Genomic DNA, 18446 nt, shown 5'->3' with positions numbered 1-18446 from the left:
TTTTTGAGCCTGAGTCTTGCTCTGTTTCCCAGTCTGGAGTGTAGTGGCACCATCTCGGCTGACTGCAACCTCCGCCTCCCAGGTTCAAGTGATTCTGCTTCAGCCTCCCAAGTAGCTTAGACTACAAGCACCTGCCACCACATCCAGCTAATTTTTGTATTATTATTATTAGTATTATTTTGTAGACAGAGTCTGGCTCTGTCGTTCAGGCTGGAGTGCAATGGCAGGTCTCCACTCACTGCAACCTCTGCCTCCTGGGTTCAAGTGATTCTACTGCCTCAGCCTCCCAAGTAACTGGGACTACAGGCGCATGCCACCATGCCTGGCTAATTTTTGTATTTTAGTAGAGAGAGGGTTTCACTATGTTAGGATGGTCTGGAACTCGTGACCTCAGGTGATCCACCCTCCTCGGCCTCCCAAAGTTCTGGGATTACAGGCGCAAGCCACCACACCCGGCCTAATTTTTGTATTTTTAGTAGAGACAGGTTCAACATGTTGGTCAGGCTGATCTCAAACTCCTGAGCTCAAGCAATCTACCTGCCTCTACCTCCCAAAGTGCTGAGATTACAGGTGTGAGCCACAGTGCCCAGCCGCCCTTGACAATTTTGAGGAAAACTGATCAGGTTTCTTGTAGCATGCTCTTATATTGGAATTTGTCTGATGTTTTTCGCATTTTCCAGAACTGTGGAAAATAAGTTTGCTATTTGTTATTATTTTTATTAACTCATTTATTGAGACAAGGTCTTGATCTGTCATCCAGGCTGTAGTGTAGTGGCACAATCGCGGCCCACTGCAGCCTCAACCTCCTGGGCTCAGGTGATCTTCCCACCTCAGCCTCCTGAGTAACTAGTACTATAGGCACACATCACTACGCCCTGCTAATTTTTGTATATATATATTTTTTTTTTTGTAGGGATGGGGTTTCACCATGTTACCCAGGCTAAATTTTTCTTCTTTATAAATTGCCCAGTCTCTGCTATTTCTTTTATTTTACCTTTCTTTTTTGTTTTTTTTTCTTTTTGCACTTCTAGGGTATTTGTTTATTTGCTTGTTTTGAGGCAGGATCTCACTCTGTCACCCAGGCTGGAGTGCAGTGGTGCCATCACAGCTCACTGCAGCCTCAACCTCACTGCTCAAATGATCTTTCTCCACTCAGCCTCCCAAGTAGTAGCTGGGGCTACAGGTATGTACCTCCATGCCTAGACAATATTTGTATTTTTCATATAGACAGAGTCTTGCTATGTTGTCCAGGCTGGTTTTTAATTCCTGGCCTCAAGTAATACTCCTGCCTTGGCTTCTCAAAGTGCTGGGATTACGGGCATAAGTGGCCAAGCCCAGCAGAATGTGCTATTTTTTATAGCAGCACAAAGAAACTAAGATAGGGAGTTCTGCTCCTCCTCCTTTAGGATGGAATATTGCAGGGGAGGGAAAAATGTTTTGCTTCCACCCGTTGGTTCTCAGCCCGAACTCTGTAACTAAAGAAAAGTATACAGATTTATTTAACATAAGTTTTAGATGATATAGAAGCCTTCATAAGTATATGAAGATCTGAAAAAATAGTTAAACCTTAGTGTTTTATACAAGGTTTGATGAAGAGGGGAGTCATAGAAAAATGTAATAGGACAAAGAGGGTATGTGTTGAGTGTAGTAAATTGGGGAAAATTAGCAAGGCTTGTTTGTTTAGATTCCTGTGGTGTCCCTCTATTTTCAAAAGTAAGGTTGCCCCTTTTCTCCACAAAAAGGAAGGGTACCTCTCACTTGAGAGTCTTATGACTTGCCTCAGGGGAAGGTCAAAGAGCCCTCCTTGCACCTGCCATTTCTCAAATTACTTCGGATTAAAATATTTGATATGTCAAAATTGTGCCATAACAGAAAAAACAAATTAACTAAAGTTGCAAGGTACAAAATTAACATACAAAAATCAGTAGCATTTCTGTACGCTAACGATGAAATATTTGAAGAAAAATAAACTCTCATTCACAATAGTTACAAAAAATACAATACTTAATAAATTTAACAAAGGAGGTGAAAGATTTGTACATTGAAAACTATAAAATATTGATGAAAGAAATTAAAGATAACACAAATAAATGCTTACAGATTAGAAGAATTAGTATTGTCAAAATGAACATACTACCCAAAGAAATCTACAGATTCAATGCAATCCCTATCAAAATCGCAATGACATTTTTTCACAGAAATAGAAAAAACAATCCAGAAACTCATGAAATCACAAAAAAGCCTGAGAGGCAAAGCAATCCTGAGCAACAAGAACAAAGAACAGGGCCAGGCGCGGTGGCTTAAGCCTGTAATCCCAGCACTTTGGGAGGCTGAGGCGGATGGATCACGAGGTCAAGAGATCGAGACCATCCTGGTCAACATGGTGAAACCCCGTCTCTACTAAAAATACAAAAGATTAGCTGGGCATAGTGGCCTGTGCCTGTAATCCCAGCTACTCAGGAGGCTGAGGCAGGAGAATTGCCTGAACCCAGGAGGCGGAGGTTGCGGTGAGCCGAGATCGCGCCATTGCACTCCAGCCTGGGTAAGAAGAGCGAAACTCCGTCTCAAAAAAAAAAAACAAAAAAACAAGTTAATGTTAATGTATCAATGTTAGGTCATTCGTTGTAACAATGTAAGGTTAGAAATGGGGAAACTGTATATGTGTGTGTGGTACATGGGAACTCTATCATTTGCTCGATTTTTCTGTGCATTTAAAACCATCCTAAAAATATTAATAGTAAATAAGTAAGGAGAGCAATGGAGTACAACCCCCTGAACAAGAGGAATCCATAAATTCATACTTGTTATTCGCGTCCAAAATACCAGATATTAAACGCATTTAATAAAGAGATCTTCCAAACAGGCTTTGTGTGGGCGACAAGGCCGTTTTATTTCGCGCTTGGGTGCAAGCAGGCCGAATCCGAGAAAGGACTGGCGAAGAGAGTAGAGGTGGGAACTGGTTTTATAGGTTGGGGCAATTTTTGCGGGTCAGGCGTGTTACAGAGTAAGATCAGTTACAGTGGTGGGGGTAGGGGCAAGGAGTATACATTACCATAAGTTCAGTAACAATGGCGGGTGGGGTTAGGCCTAAGAGTAGTTAAGATGGGAGGGTGGAGGGGAGGAATACTCATAGAACAAGAACAGTTAAGGTGGCAGGGTGGGGTGAGAAGTATTCACATTATCATAATAACAATTAAGATGGCAGGGTGGAGAGAGAAGCTCAATGTCCAGGGGAAGCTCCCTGGGTGATCAGGGATAGTGGCGAATGCCGGGTCGGGGGGCAGGGGTGAGTGGGGGTTGATCAACCGAGGCAGGCAGAACTTCAGACTTTCTGGGTCCCGGCTTGCACATGGAGGCCTGACAATACTGACAGTGAATAAATAAATAAGCAACGTTCTGCTCTGTAGCAGCATCTGGATTGACAAATGTGGAAGGCTTGAAGGAGTTGGGGAAAAAAAAACCCAACACTTATGGAATCTGAACCATAAGATTAAGTTTGATTAGAAGCTGCTGCTTCTCAAAGTATAACCTCACTGATTGCTTATTAGTTGTAAGGGGGAAAATATGCCGTGGAGAAACAGGGCAATACCTTGATGGGGTGATAAAGATTAATATTATTTTATAATGAGCATCCTATGCCTGCAGAACGCCACAACCTCGCTTAAATGTGATTGTTTCAAAGGAGGATGCATGTCTTGAATTTAATTATGAGAAGACAAAGTTCGTAGCAGAAATCTGCATTTGAGATAAAGTTCTTTGTAAAAGGATGGATTACTTTGGTAAACACTCTTGATCACAAGGCTGTTAATCAAATGTATATATTCCAGAGTGTAATTTTAACAACAAATGAAATTATCATCACATTGGGGATGGAGAAGGGTACACATCCACAGAATCATTTAAATATGAAGAGATGACCAGTTTTCCTTGCAGGGACCTGAAATAATGGGGGATGGGGAACCAGTGGAGTGAGGGTTGGAGAGGTGGTGGGAAGAGAAATGGGGCCCTCAGTTGAGGACTGCCAGTTGTTTGGTTTGTACTTACTTTAAAAAAAAAAAAAAAGTATAAATTTTTAAATTTCTTTTTAAAGATTGGGTTTCACCATTATGGCCACGCTGGTCTTGAACTCCTGACCTCCAGTGATCCATCCACATCGGCCTCCCAAAGTGCTATGATTACAGGCGTGAGCCACCGCGCCCTGCTGGTTTGTACTTACTTTTAACCTAACAAACATTTACGTAGCGCTTGTTCTTACCAACAACTCGCGTTCTACGTGTTTTTCACATTGACTCTTTTAATGGGAAAGCTCAGTGATTGGTGTGTATTTCCAAAAAAACAAAACAGCGACATGTCACTAAACGATTTTATTCGTATTTTTATCCGTTATTGGGGACCTGCACTGCAGTAATTCTTTCCTTCCACATAAAAGCATGAGCCTAAAATTACGCCAGGTGGTCATTCGTAGAAACGACCAGAATCCAAATTTGTGATATCAGCTGTGGAGTTCCGTTTGAAAAGTCAGCTGGTTCTTTGTCTTCTAGAAAGCCCTATGAAACATGCACTGAGAGCCGCTTATACAACTATTTAGGGGCGTCAGGTTCTCATATTCCCTTTTTCTTCGGGGGTGAACGCCAGAGGAGGTCGCTGCGTTCTTTCAACTAAAGTTGGTGTTTTTAAATAACTTCCCTGTTGCAGATCTAGGAACTAATTCCGGTCTACTTTTGTTGCCAAATTAGTGCGTTATTCACGCCATGGATTCTGGGAGACCTAGTCTGCATGACGTGAGGTTTACGGATCCGGAGTGAACGTCGGACTTCAATTCCCACAATGCCTGGCGCAAACGCCTAGTTGCAGCCTGGGTAAACCGTGAGGTGGCCGCCATGTTGCGTAAGGAGGTACGGCTTGTTACCGAGATTCTGAGCCTGGGCTTTTAGACCCTCCAGATCTCGGCTCTGGTGGTGTGCCTCCGCTTTTCTTTCACGTTTACGGAGGTTCGTGTCTTTCTAGAAGAAGGCTTTGCTGGGAGTTAAAGGTCAATGCGTAGGGGTAGAGTAAGGTGAGTAGACGCCCCGTTTTACGTGAGGGTGGGGTGGTGGTGGCGTTTTTCGCTTTCTTCTTGCCTGGACCCCTTAGATGTAAACGTAAAAGCAAGCTCGGTGTGAATTTTTGCGTCTCGGAGACCTCCAGAATTCCTGGACAGGACCTGGGCACGTCTCCTTTGGGACAAAAAAGCTGGGTGACGCACTTTTGCCCTGGCCGCTCACTCTGGAAGTCTTGAGGCTTGGGGCTCGGGTTGTGGCTAGGCCACGCTGTGTTAACGCGACCCGCTTGCTCTTCCTCGGGATTTTTCTGAGACATTTCGAATGAGGAAATGAGAAACCGAAAGGTGGCTTTAGGAGGAGGCCTATTGCCGAGAGGATGGCGTTCTCCGCAGTTGTCTTCCTCCAGACTTTCTGTGGCCTACCTGCCTCATTCTCTAGTTCGCCTTTTTGTCCGTTTCTTTTTCTCTCGTGTTAGTGAGGAACACCAGAGAGTGGCACAATGAAGAGTTCGGTAAAATAAGCCTCTGGGCTGTACTTTGAGGTCGCTAAGATATTTTAGGGGAAGCATTTTTTTTTCCTGAGACAGGGTCTCGCTCTGTCGCCCAGGCTGGAGTGCGGTGGCGCCATCTCGGCTGACTGCAACCTCCGCCTCCCCCCCCACCCATCAAGCGATCCTCCCACCGTAACCTCCCGAGTAGGCGGGATCGCAGGTGCGTGCCACCGTGCCGGACTAATTTATTGCTTTTTGTTGTTGTTTTGTTGTTGTTTGTATGTTTTGTTTGTTTTTGCGACGGAGTCTTGTTCTGTCGCCCAGGCTAGAGTTCAATGGCGCGATCTCGGCTCACTGCTACTTCTGCCTCTCGGGTTCAAGCAATTCTGCCTCAGCCTCCGGAGTAGCTAGGATTACAGGCGCCTGCCACCGTGCCCGGCTAATTTTTGTATTTTTATAGAAACGGGGTTTCACCATCTTGGCCAGGCTGGCCTCAAACTCCTGACCTCGTGATCCACCCGCCTCCGCCTCCCGAAGTGCTGGGATTACAGGCATGAGCCACGGCTCCCGGCCATTTATTGTGTTTTTATTAGAGATGGAGTTAGGCCATGTTGCTATGCTGGTCTTGAACTCCTGAGCAGCAATCCGCCCGCCTCAGCCTCCCAAGTGCTGGGATTACACACTTGAGCCACTCCGCCAGGCCCAAAGGGAAGCAAATTTTATCTTTTATGATAGACAGTTTGGAAAAGATGAACGCTTTGATCTTTGAGAGTTGCCAGATTTGTTACTAAATTTCTGTTAAGTTGCAACTTATCTCTTTCACCCTTTTAAATTAACGCACTACACCCATTTAGGAATCTCTTTTACACTAACTACTCACAGTAAAAGGCCCCCAAAGACTGGCATTTCAGTTAATCTAATCCAACATTTGAATGCTAAGGAAATTGATTGAGGTTTGGGAGAGAACTGGAGCTATATCCTCTCAAAAACAGTGATTTTAAGTAAGGAGATGCTTAGGCTGCAGTGTACCACAACCAGTTTGAGTATGTGTTAATTTAGTGTTGGCAGTTTTACTATCTTTTTATGTACACAATTGTATATCTATATCGTAAAAATATATTACTGTTTCAACTTTACAGACATACTTAAATCTTTTAGGTCCTCCAAACTCAGAAATGGATCGTTTAATTTTGAGATAGATATAGATATATAGATATATATTTTAAAGGATATTCAACGAGATCCCTCCCATAAACCACCATGTTATGACTGTGCTTAAATAATAAGTGGTTATAAAATTGACTTTGGTATTTTGGGAAATTGTTACCATTAAATATTTATATCACAAATTTAAATGTCTTTGTTTATGAAGAAATTTTTATTTAGATTTTTAAGATATTAGCTAGTAATTGTATGATTTATTTACTTCTCAGATGTCTTGTGAAATTGAAGGTAAATTCTTGGGACCTAGAGAAGTAGCAAGTGAACCACGCTGTAAAAAATTGAAGTCAACTTCAGAGGCTTATGTTTTTCACAATCATAGTGATGCTGATTTTCACAGAATCCAAGAGAAAACTGGAAATGATTGGGTCCCTGTGACCATCATTGATGTCAGAGGACGTAGTTATTTGCAGGAAGATAAAACCAAAACTACGGATTTGTATAGACCTTTGCATGATGAGCTGCCTGGTAATAGACCAGATGTTATTGAATCCATTCATTCACAGGTTTTACAGGAATCACGTCCTCCGTTATTATCTACGGACGATGAGATATATAGCACAAGTAAAGCATTTATAGGACCCATTTATAAACCCCCTCAGAAAAAGAAACGAAATGAAAGGAGGAATGAGGCAGACACTCTAAATGGTAAAAATGGCAGAGGAGGACAAACAGAGAAACAGAAATTTAACTCTGAAAAATCAGAGATTGACAATGAATTATTCCAATTTTACAAAGAAATTGAAGAGCTTGAAAAGGAAAAAGACGATTTTGAGAACAGTTGTAAAGAATCTGAACCTTCTCAGGAACAATTTATTCCATTTTATCAGGGTCATAATAATGGTCTCTTAAAACCTGAAGAAAAGAGAGATCTTAGTAATAATGCTCTTCCATCACATTGTGATTATCAACAGAACTTGGGGAATGAGCCAGGCAAGTATCCCTGTAATGGACAAGTGATACCTACATTTTGTGACACTTCATTTACTTCTTTCAGGCCTGAATGGCGATCAGTGCATCCTTTTATAGTGCCCCGTGGTCCTCCCCTTCCCAGTTTGAACTATCATTTAAATTTTCAAAGATTCAGTGCTACACCAAATCCGCAATCAAATATTTTCCAAACCCAAGATGACTCTCAGATGCAAAATGGATATTATGTAAATAATTGTCATGTTAACTGGAATTGTATGACTTTTGATCGGAACAACAAATATACTGACTGTAGTGAGAATAGGAGTAGTGTTCATCCCTTTGGAAATGGCTGCACTATGCAAGATGAATATGTGAGTAATGGTTTCTGTGAAGTCAGAGAAAGATGCTGGAAAGATCCTTGTATGGACAAGCATAATGGAACAGACAGGTTTGTGAACCAGCAGTTTGAAGAGGCAAAGTTAAATAAATTGCAGAAGTTGCTTATTCTTTTAAGAGGTCTGCCTGGTTCTGGGAAAACAACATTGTCTCGGTAAGTAAAGGATACCAACTGAATACTTGGTAATTCATTATTTAAAAATTATAAATGGTATTTGTCACCAGCTGCAGTGGCTCCTGCATGTAATCCCAACACTTTGGGAAGCCAAAGTGGGTGGGTCACTTGAGCTCAGGAGTTCAGGATCAGCCTGGGCAACATAGTGAGACTGTCTCTAAAAAATTAAAATTTTAAAACTGTAAATTTGTAATCAGTGACATGCTTTCTTGTTTCTAGTAGAAGAAAATCTTTAATTTGTTATACTTAAGAATAGCATCTGACAGTGTAACTATTTAAAATCTTTTCTGATAGAAGAAAGGAGGATGGCATATATATATATAGATTCTGCTAAGGGCTTTAAAATAGGTAACACTATAATTATGACCGTGATGAAAGTGAATGCTACTTGAGAACTGTCCTGGCCTACCCTTTTAGTCAGCTATTCAAGAGAAGTTGGACTCTGTTAGAAAATTCGGGTTTTTCAAGTTCAGCTGGAGGTAAGAAAAAAAAAAAGAAAATTTGAGTATTGACTCAGTTATTTCACTTTTTCACCTTGGGCAAGTTTTGCTCTCTCTTAATGAAATAAATGATACTTAATTTTTCCGGAATTATTTTGGGAATCAAATGAGATAACCCAAGGAAAGGAATTTTGAATGTGTTGAGTACTGTGCCATGTTTACACCATTGATTGGCAGAAGGAACTTTTTTTTGATGTCTTAAAATTCAGGAGTTTGAAGTGAGCAGTATCTCAACTGGCATTAGAACTTGTGGTGGTTTATTGTAGTACAAGATATTTCAAATTCCTTTTTTAGTTTACATTTTAAAACTATTGATGCAGTTGAATATATTTATGAAATTGTGAAAAAATAGTGTAAAGAAAGCAGTACAAATTCTCAGCAATTTATATAAGGTGGTTCAAGATTTGTGCCAGACAAGGAGAAAAAGAAAATTTTTTGGTATCTTTGGGTGAGGACGGAGATGTCCCAAAAACCATTTTGCAAATGTTTTATATTTACTAGCAAGACAGTCTATCTAAACTAAATAAATACTTGTTTCAGAGGAAAGACATTAGAGAAAGATTTAATTTCTGATATTTCAAGCTGAATTGTAAACTGTGATCTTTGTGAATGAGGTAATTCATTCCAAAGTTAAATTTTGCTCTTCGTATTTTGATTCCTTTTACTATAGTGAGGATTTTGTAGAGAAAATGAAATTTCACCTCTAATACAAGTTAGGAATGAGGTCTCACAAACATGGGCAGTCTTCTAGGTTTAGGATATACTATCAGAGAAAGTAAATAATTGAAATTTGGAAATTCGATAAAAGAGTCTGCTAGTTAGGACCAGTTGACTTAAGAGTGGGTATGGAAGAAACGGAAAAAAAGTTAGACTTGAGACAACATATTGGAGTATGTTGAAACTAAAGGTGAATAAAGTAGTGGAAATTCAATGTAATATAAAGGAGGCATTGTAGTGGGAGATATTAGAGGTGATTAGATATGTCTGTTTATGTGAGTAATAGATACGTAAGAATGGAAGTTATATGTAGTACCAACAAGTACCATTTGTATTGTGATTCACAATTTACAGAGTATTTCCATATATAAAAATCTTGTGAGATGGGTTGTTTTTTCATCTTACAGAAGGAGCAGAGGCTAAAGGAAGTTCAGGTTAAGTGACTTAGAAGTTACGAAAACTAGTAAGAGATCAAACTAGGAATAAAATGATAGCATGTTTTTTCCCCTTGCCTTTACTTTAATGTTTAATGGGTGTATAGTCTTACATGTGACTCCTGACTTCAAGTAGCCTGGTTAAAGAGGCAGAAGTACCTCATTAGGTCAGCATTTTTTGAGTGAAGTCGTGTTGGTTATTTGGAATTAGATATAAAGTCACATATTCTTTGGTGAGGAATGGCTTCATATAGGAGTTCCCATTTCAAACAAGCTTTGACAAAAGAATATAGTGAAAATTGGTACATCAGAGTTGAGCTGATTTGGAGGACCAAATTAAAAGACCAGCTGGACGCAATAGTGCACGCCTGAAATCCCAGCACTTTGGGAGGCCAAGGCAGGCAGATTGCTTGAGCCCAGGAGTTCTAGACCAGCCTGGGTAACCTGGGTATCTCAGCTACTTGGGAGTCTGAGCCCCAGAGGCTGCAGCAGTCGATGATTGCCCCGCTGCACTCTAGTCTGAGTGACAGATTGAGACCCTGACTCAAAAAAAAAAAAAAAAATTAGTAATGTTTGCATTTGGTATGTGGTAATGAGTGTAGGCGGTTGGATAAAATTCAGATTCTTTAGAGGTAGTATTCAAGTCGTCTTTACTTAATTTAGTCCTTGCCCGAATCTCAGTCAGCATGTCTCTATCGTGGTCAGTATTCAAGATGTATGATGATGATTCTGAGCAAGACAGTAGGCCATGATAGCCTTTGCCATAGTTTTGGCCCATAGGGTGTTTATGGATTAGGATAGCCCAATAAAGATGTTACTTTTCCCCCTGTTTGATGTATAAATTCAGAGAAACTTTAACCTAAATCCCAAAGGAATTTTTGTGTGAATTTGAGAAGCCAATAAAATTTGTTTGGTATTTAACTATAACAAGGACAGTTTGAAGAAAATGAGACTTACTCCACCAGCTATCAAAATATACTTAGAAACTACTGTAGTTAAAACTTTGCAATATGGCTGGGCGCGGTGGCTCAAGCCTGTAATCCCAGCACTTTGGGAGGCCGAGGCGGATGGATCACGAGGTCAAGAGATCGAGACCATCCTGGTCAACACGGTGAAACCCCGTCTTTAGTAAAAATACAAAAAATTAGCTGGGCATGGTGGTGCGTGCCTGTAATCCCAGCTACTCAGGAGGCTGAGGCAGGAGGATTGCCTGAACCCAGGAGGNTTTTTTTTTGGCAAGCAGGTATTTGGTTGTCCTATTGTTAGTAATGGTAAGCTTAATCAGTAGCTTCACAGGGCCAACCTCTTCCCTCCGTCTATTATCAAGTTCCGTATTAACCTTATGTCTGATTGTTTTAGCCAACAATTAATTGTTTCCTGAGTCAGTTATTTCATTCAAAATTGCAAAATGGTAATTTTTAGGTTATTTCTTCTATGTTTAATAGAATTCCTCTGTAACGAAGAACTAGTCTCAAAACTACCAACTAGGGTTGTCCTAAACTATAGTATATACAAGAAAAATAGTCATGCTTTTCTTTTTAATTGTCAAATACAGTAAGGAATTTCAGTGAGGATGTTTGTATGTGTGTTTTGGAGGTGGGCTCTTGTTTTGTTGCCCAAGCTGGAGTGCAGTGACACAATCATAGCTTAGTGCAGCCTTGAATTCCTAGGCTTAAGGGATCCTCCTGCCTCAGCCTCCTGAGTAGCTGGGACTACATACATGCACCAGCACACCCAGCTATTTTTTAAAAAAAATTTTGTAGAGACAGGGTATTGCTGTGTTTCCCAGACTGGTCTCAAATTCCTGGGCTCAAGCGATCCTCCTACCTTTGCCTCCCAAAGTGCTGGGATTAAAGACATGAGCCACAGTCCCTGGCTGAGGATGTTTTCAAGAAAAAAGTTTTCACTCTGTTACAATTTATAGTTTTACAAGAAAGTTTAAACATCGGATAAGTTTGATTGTAAAACTGTTTCCTGGTATTGATTTTATAACACTCCAGGATTTCTCCAAATGTATTAGAGGGTGGCATAGCAATTTCAAAAAATACTAATTTTTAAATTTTTTTAATGCCATAGAACATTGTTGCTCAAATCAAATAATGATGGTATTGCGATTCTGAAAATGTTTGGAGTTACTGGTCTAAAGTTAAGGGGAGCAAGATTAGTTGACAAGTTGAATAAATAGACAGTAAGCAGAGCCAGTATACCTTTGGTAAACTAATAAGTTTGTGTGGGACATTTTTTTCTCTTTGCAATAGTAGCAAAGCTGGATGGAGTGGCTCATGTCTTTAATCCCTGTACTTTGGGAGGCCGAGGCGGGTGGATCACTTGAGCCCAGGAGTTATAGACCAGCCTGGGCAACATGATGACACCTTCTCTCTACAAAAAATAGAAAAATTAGCCAGGCATGGTGGTGCACACCTGTAGTCCCAACTACTTGCGAGGCTGAGATAGGAGGATTGCTTGAGCCAGGGGGGTCAAGGCTGCAGTGAGCAGAGATCGTGCTATTGCACTCCAGCCTGGGTGGCAGGACAAGATTCTTTCTTAAAAAACAAACAGACTAGTACAGAATGTTTCATTAAAATGCTTATGTCATTTGAATTATTTTAATTATACTTGCTAAATGGAATAATGGTATCTTACTAAACAAGAATAATAAATATGGAATTGAATATCTTTAAATGCTAGGCATCATTCTATGAAACTCTGCCTGCTTCATCATCATTATTAATTTTAGAACACCTAAAAATTGAAAATATCTCCAAAGTGTAATTCTTCTCTTACAGTATGATAGTTCATTTGCTTAAGAAAACTATAGGATATTCAAACATGTTGTTACTTAGAAGCTCTTTTCACATGGAATGTACTAGACAGTGGTATTGGATGATAATGGAAAGAAGATAATTCCCCATTCCTACAAACCAGAAATTTACTTGGTCAATAAGCTTATTTTCTAGGACATAACTCCTTGGATGTGTAAGCCTATCAGATATTAGGAGAATAATTTTAATAAGATTTTGAATGGAAGATTTGATCACTATGATTATAGATGGAGCAGTGGCAGATGATAGTGTTTTGGTGCCAGCACCAAGCTAGCACTAATAGATGATGGCACCTATTTGTGACCCAAATTTTAAATTCCTTTTGGTATTTAGAGACATCTCCCAAATATGTATTTCACCATAGTTATTATTCTTTTTTTTTTTTTTTTTTTTTTTGAGACAGAGTTTCGCTCTTGTTACCCAGGCTGGAATGCAATGGCGCGATCTCGGTTCACCGCAACCTCCGCCTCCCAGGTTCAGGCAATTCTCCTGCCTCAGCCTCCTGAATAGCTGGGATTACAGCCATGCGCCACCATGCCCAGCTTATTTTTTGTAGAGACAGGGTTTCACCATGTTGACCAGGATGGTCTTGATCTCTTGACCTCGTGATCCACCCGCCTCGGCCTCCCAAAGTGCTGGGATTACAGGCTTGAGCCACCGCGCCCGGCCGACCCTGTTTCTATTAAAAAAATGATTTTTTTTTTTAAAGGAAAACAGAATTCAGAAACATACCTGCATATCAGAGAATTTAATATTTGGTGAAATGACATATCAGTAGGGCAGAATATTCAGTAAATGGTAATAGGATATTTGATTGTTAGTTTGGAAAAATATTTAAAGCCCCTATCTTAAATCATTGACAAAAATAACTTCTAGATGGATAAAGGACTAAAAGTAAAAACCAACAAGGAAACTGGAAGAAAATATAGATTTTTAAAAATAATTTGAAAGAATGGGTAAAACAGTAGGATCTGTCTTACCACCCAAGAAATTAAAAGTGAGGGAATTTAAGAATTAAGTTTTTTGTTGTCTTCTGTTTTAACTATTGTGGATATTTAAACAGTGGTAGGCTGAATAATGTCCCCCTAAAGATATCCATGTCCTAAACCCTGAAACCTGTGCATATGTTGCCTTACATGGTAAATGGTATTTTGCAAATTTGATTAAGTTAAGGATCTTAGGATAGGGAGGCTGTCCTGGATTATCTGGATTGGCTCAATATATTCACAAAGGTTTTTAATAAGAGGGAGGCAGGAGGAATTGGTCATATAGAGAAGGGGTAAGACCAAAAGCAAAGATCAAGAGAGAAGCTACGGTGTTGGCTTTGAAAATGGTGGAATGTCCCATAAGCCCAGGTGTGCAGCTAACCTTTAGAAGCCAGAAAAGCAAGAAAACAAATCCATAGAGCTTCCAGAAGTAACATCAGTCTGCAAGCACTTGGTTTTTTAGCTCAGGACTACTAACTTTCAAAACTGTAAGATAAATTCCTGTTGTTTTTAAGTTTGTGGTGGTATAGAAGTTATAGAAACTAATATACTTACCATAGTTTGGAGAGAGATGGGAAGAGATTATTTTTTTTTCCTCCTCCTCTTGGAGAAGGTAAGTCTCTAAACCCCAGAGGAAAGACTTGATTTTCTTCATGTAGGTCCCTATATTGTTAATTCAGGGAGTGTTTAGAGATTGAAGTACCCCAGTAAAGTAGTCTCAGGGTAGGAAGTATACAAAGGCACTCAGTAAATAAGTAGGTGAATGGTTCATGATGTGTTGGTTTTACTAGATTTTGTGGTTTTTTTTTTTAATCACTTGTAAATGCACATGAAAGTATTAATGTGCAGTTCTTAGACATTTAAAAAAGAAACCATGAAAATGGACTCTTGTAGGCCTTGTTTTGGGAACAGGCTCTCTTGGTTCACCACTTGTTTCTTAAGCAAGAAATTATAAGTATAGAGTGCATTAGTTATTCAAGGCCATATAACAGATTACCCTAAAACTTAGTTGTTTAAAGCAACAAACATATATTGCTTCATGGTTTCTGTAGGTCTAGACTCTGGCTATAGTTACCTGGGTGCCTTTGGTTCAACGACTCTAAGAATGCTGTGATTCAGATGTTGGCTAGGACTGTGTTCTGGTCTGAAGGCTGGATTTGAGAAGGACCTGGTTCTAAGAGCTCTCAAGATTGTTGTCAGGACTGAGTTTCTTGTGAGCTATGTTGGATTGAAGACTTAGTTCCTTGCTGGCCGGAGACTGGAGACTTCTCACATTTCTTTGCTACTTGACCTCTCCATTTGCAAGAAGCTGATTGCGAGCTCAAGTCTTAAGACAGAAGCTGTTTTTTCTTAGTAATCTCTGAAGTGGCATCCCATAACCTGTATCATATTCTATTCCTTAGAAGCTAGGGACTAAATCCAAGCCCACTCCATGATAAGAAGATACAAGGTTGTGAGTACAAGGAGGCAGGGATCGTTGGAGGCCATTGGTTTTGGGGTCAAGGAGATGCCTTATCTTAGCTCTCCCACTACCATCTAACTTGCTGAAATTATTTCTTCTCCTGGATTAGTTTATTATCAAATTGGAAGGTCATAGATGTATGTAAAATTTGACATGTAATAGGTTCTTTAAAAGGTAGCTATTATTCAAAGTTTTGAAAAAATAGAAATCAAGTGGCCCCTGAGCCCAGATTTGATTTTTTAAAATTAGATATTTGACTTGCTCAAATTTCTAAATTTTGACATTCTGAGAATCCATTTTAGTACCTGACTTGAGAGTTCTGACACAGTTTAAGAATTTTGAAAATACTAATGTTGCTAAATATTTTATTTTTGCTTTAGAGGCTTGGTATGACATTTAGATATTCCTAGATTCATATAGGTGTTTTTTTAAGTCCATAAAATAAAGCTTCATAGTTTAAAGTAATTCAGGGAATTTGAAAAGATGCATGACCAGTCTATGCTGTCTGGGAGGAAAAGTCTTTTCAAGCTAAATATATTTACTTTAATTATGATTTATATATTTAATACAGTGTTCTTCATAGAGATTTGTTCATGTGTAATGTTGACTTGTTTTAATGATTTAAATTGGTTTATTGCTCCCCTGCCTTTTTTTAATTTTGAGAAAATTTAAACCATTTCTTAGATACAAAAATTATGATTGTCATGTAGAATGATATTAACTTGTTAAAAATCACCTGCTAATAAAGTAATAGAATGGGAAAAAAAAGAAAGCATGGGGTATCTAGAAAAGGTGTTATCTGGATTTCTGGTACTGTTGAATATAATTAGATACCATGGTTGATTACAATCAAAATCTCTTTTTGAGTGATTGAGTTTTGCTTTAGAATGCTAATATGACATTTTCATATTCTAGTTTATCTGAATAAGCAGTAAGATGCCAAGTATGTCAGATAGACATGTTTTGGAAAAATCATAGCTGCTTGAAAAAGAAACCCAACTCTAGTCCGCCATAGAAGCAAACACACAACCCAAACCATTAACTTTCATTTGGTTTGTCTGAAGTGATTTGAGCTGTAATTCTGTAAGTGGAAATAGAGGTTTGTGCAAAAGCAATCACAGTTTTTTATTGACAATTTAATGGCAAAAACTGCAATTACGTTCTCACCAACCTATTTATATTTAAATTGTTTTATATTGATACAAGTGATTTTGTTTTTATGATCAAACATACTGTACCACTGGCCATCCATATTTGTTGGTTCCACATCAGTGAATTCAACAAACCCTGGACTGAAAGTATTTGAGAAAATATTGCATCTGTATTGAAATACAGTATAACAACTATTTACATAGTATTCACATTGTATTAGGTATAAGTAATTCAGAGATGAGTTAAAGTGTATGGGAGGATGTGCGTAGTTTATATGCAAACAGTCATTTTATATCAAAGGCTTGAGCAGCAAGTGTGGTCCTGGAACCAACCTCCTATGGATACTGAGGGAGAACTGTATATTATACCATTATAAGCTTAGGAATGGAGAGATGACATTTGTCATCTTAATAGTTGAAACTCTTCCTACTATCTTTTAGTAAGAAGTAAGCAATCTTGAATCATTCCAGGCCAATATTCTTTTACTCTCAATTCCTTGTATTAATACCACCTTCCATCCTGCCAATCCCCTCAAAATTATAGAGTGACATCCAATTACTTAATGGTTGAAGGAGAGGAAACAACAAAATACTTTCGTTGTTGTTCTTGGATCCAAATAATTACCTTGCTGCATTTTTCCTATCACAGCACACTCCCAATTCTTTCATAGCCATTGATAATGGGAGTTCTCTCTGAGTACTTGTTAATCTTGCTGTGCTTGCCAGTGTAAGGTGGTATCATTTTCAAAACAAAGCTTGATCATCATTGACCTGAGCTGAAAGTTTTTTATTCAGTGTTACATAATTTCATTTAGTGACTTTAGAGGATCACAGTTTATTCCTTAACCTTAGGCCTCCAACTGTGTCTGACTTTCACTAGAGGATCATATATGCTTCGTGGAAATAAGTTTATTAAAGCTGTCTAGAGTCACGTATGGTTTTTCCCAGATGAATTGCTTGCTTAGGCTTACTTGCTTCTTAGGTTACCTGTTGTACTAGATTGAGGCAATTTTAGATACCAAATACAAATGTACAAAAGTGAAATCATGGATAATAGTTGATATAATATTGAGATTGGGTGAAGAATGTTGCAATACAAATACTTTAAAAAGTTTTTGTTAGTGGCTGTAGTTGTGTAATTTAAGTGTGAAGTGATTCGAAATCTGAAATCTTTTTAAGATTAGTCAGCTCTTGTGCTATCGGTTTGCAATATACTTTCAGGTAAGTATCAGAAATTCAATTAATAACTTTTCCAGTGTGATTTATTTCAATTGGTTGTATTTATTTCTGATTTATTTTTGATGGTTTATTTCTGATGGTTATAGATTTTATAAATAGCACCTTTTATGATTTCTTTTATTAACAGGATTCTGCTTGGTCAGAATCGTGATGGCATTGTGTTCAGCACTGATGACTATTTTCACCATCAAGATGGGTACAGGTATAATGTTAATCAACTTGGTGATGCCCATGACTGGAACCAGAACAGAGGTTTGTTTTGGGCCAAGTCTCCTGGGATAGAATATTTGGCTAAGAGTCAAAATACCTAGATTTTATTCTCAACTTGGGTTTTTACCAGCTGAATGACTTTAGGCAAGCCGTTTAAATAGCTGTGAGATCTAATTTCTTCATCTGTTAAGAGGTAGAGATAAATATACTTGCCCTACCTGATCAGGGTTTTTGTGAAAAGCAGAGAATTTAGATAAAACGCTTTGTAGACTGTAAATAGTGTATCAGTATAAGATGGTAAAATAAGAGCAGTATGGGATATTTTGAAAGGCTTTATTTTATACTTTATGAGTAAGTTCAGAGAACTCTTCAATCTGTACCATTGTTAGGCAGTCCCAAAATGTTATTTCCCTGAGAATAATGCTAATGTTTTCTAAGGCTTAATATACTGGTTATGAATATTAAAAGTTTTTCTCATTGATATTGCTCTACAGGAAACCTACTTAATACATTTTTTAGCAGACGTGGGTCAGTTTCTGCTTATCATTAATACAGATTCTTAACCTGGGCTGCACATTTGAATTACTTGGGAACTTTTTTTTTTTGAGACAGAGTTTCGCTCTTGTTACCCAGGCTGGAGTGCAATGGCGCGATCTCGGCTCACCGCAACCTCCGCCTCCTGGGTTCAG

General features: G+C 38.9%; 1 protein-coding gene across 4 annotated transcripts in view; it reads left to right on the top strand.

Annotated features, from left to right (window-relative positions):
- The first annotated feature begins 4863 nt into the window (after positions 1-4863).
- Positions 4864-18446, top strand: part of N4BP2L2 (NEDD4 binding protein 2 like 2) — a 100038-nt gene continuing 86455 nt past the window's right edge. For 3 of the 4 annotated variants that reach the window (XM_017537936.2, XM_037741806.1, XM_037741807.1), the window contains exons 1-3: positions 4878-5056; positions 6966-8215; positions 17675-17799. In XM_017537936.2, the coding sequence (XP_017393425.1) occupies positions 6966-8215; positions 17675-17799 (1375 nt within the window). In that variant the 5' untranslated portion in view covers positions 4878-5056. Of the gene's footprint in view, positions 5057-6965; positions 8216-17674; positions 17800-18446 lie in introns of all 4 variants that reach the window. The other variant, XM_017537934.2, reaches the window with a different exon arrangement.

The sequence above is a fragment of the Cebus imitator genome, unplaced genomic scaffold (assembly GCF_001604975.1).
Source record: "Cebus imitator isolate Cc_AM_T3 unplaced genomic scaffold, Cebus_imitator-1.0 Scaffold108, whole genome shotgun sequence".
NCBI classification, from domain to species: Eukaryota; Metazoa; Chordata; class Mammalia; order Primates; family Cebidae; genus Cebus; species Cebus imitator.
Note: the sequence above shows the minus strand (reverse complement) of the source record. Positions and strands in the feature narration are given on the sequence as shown.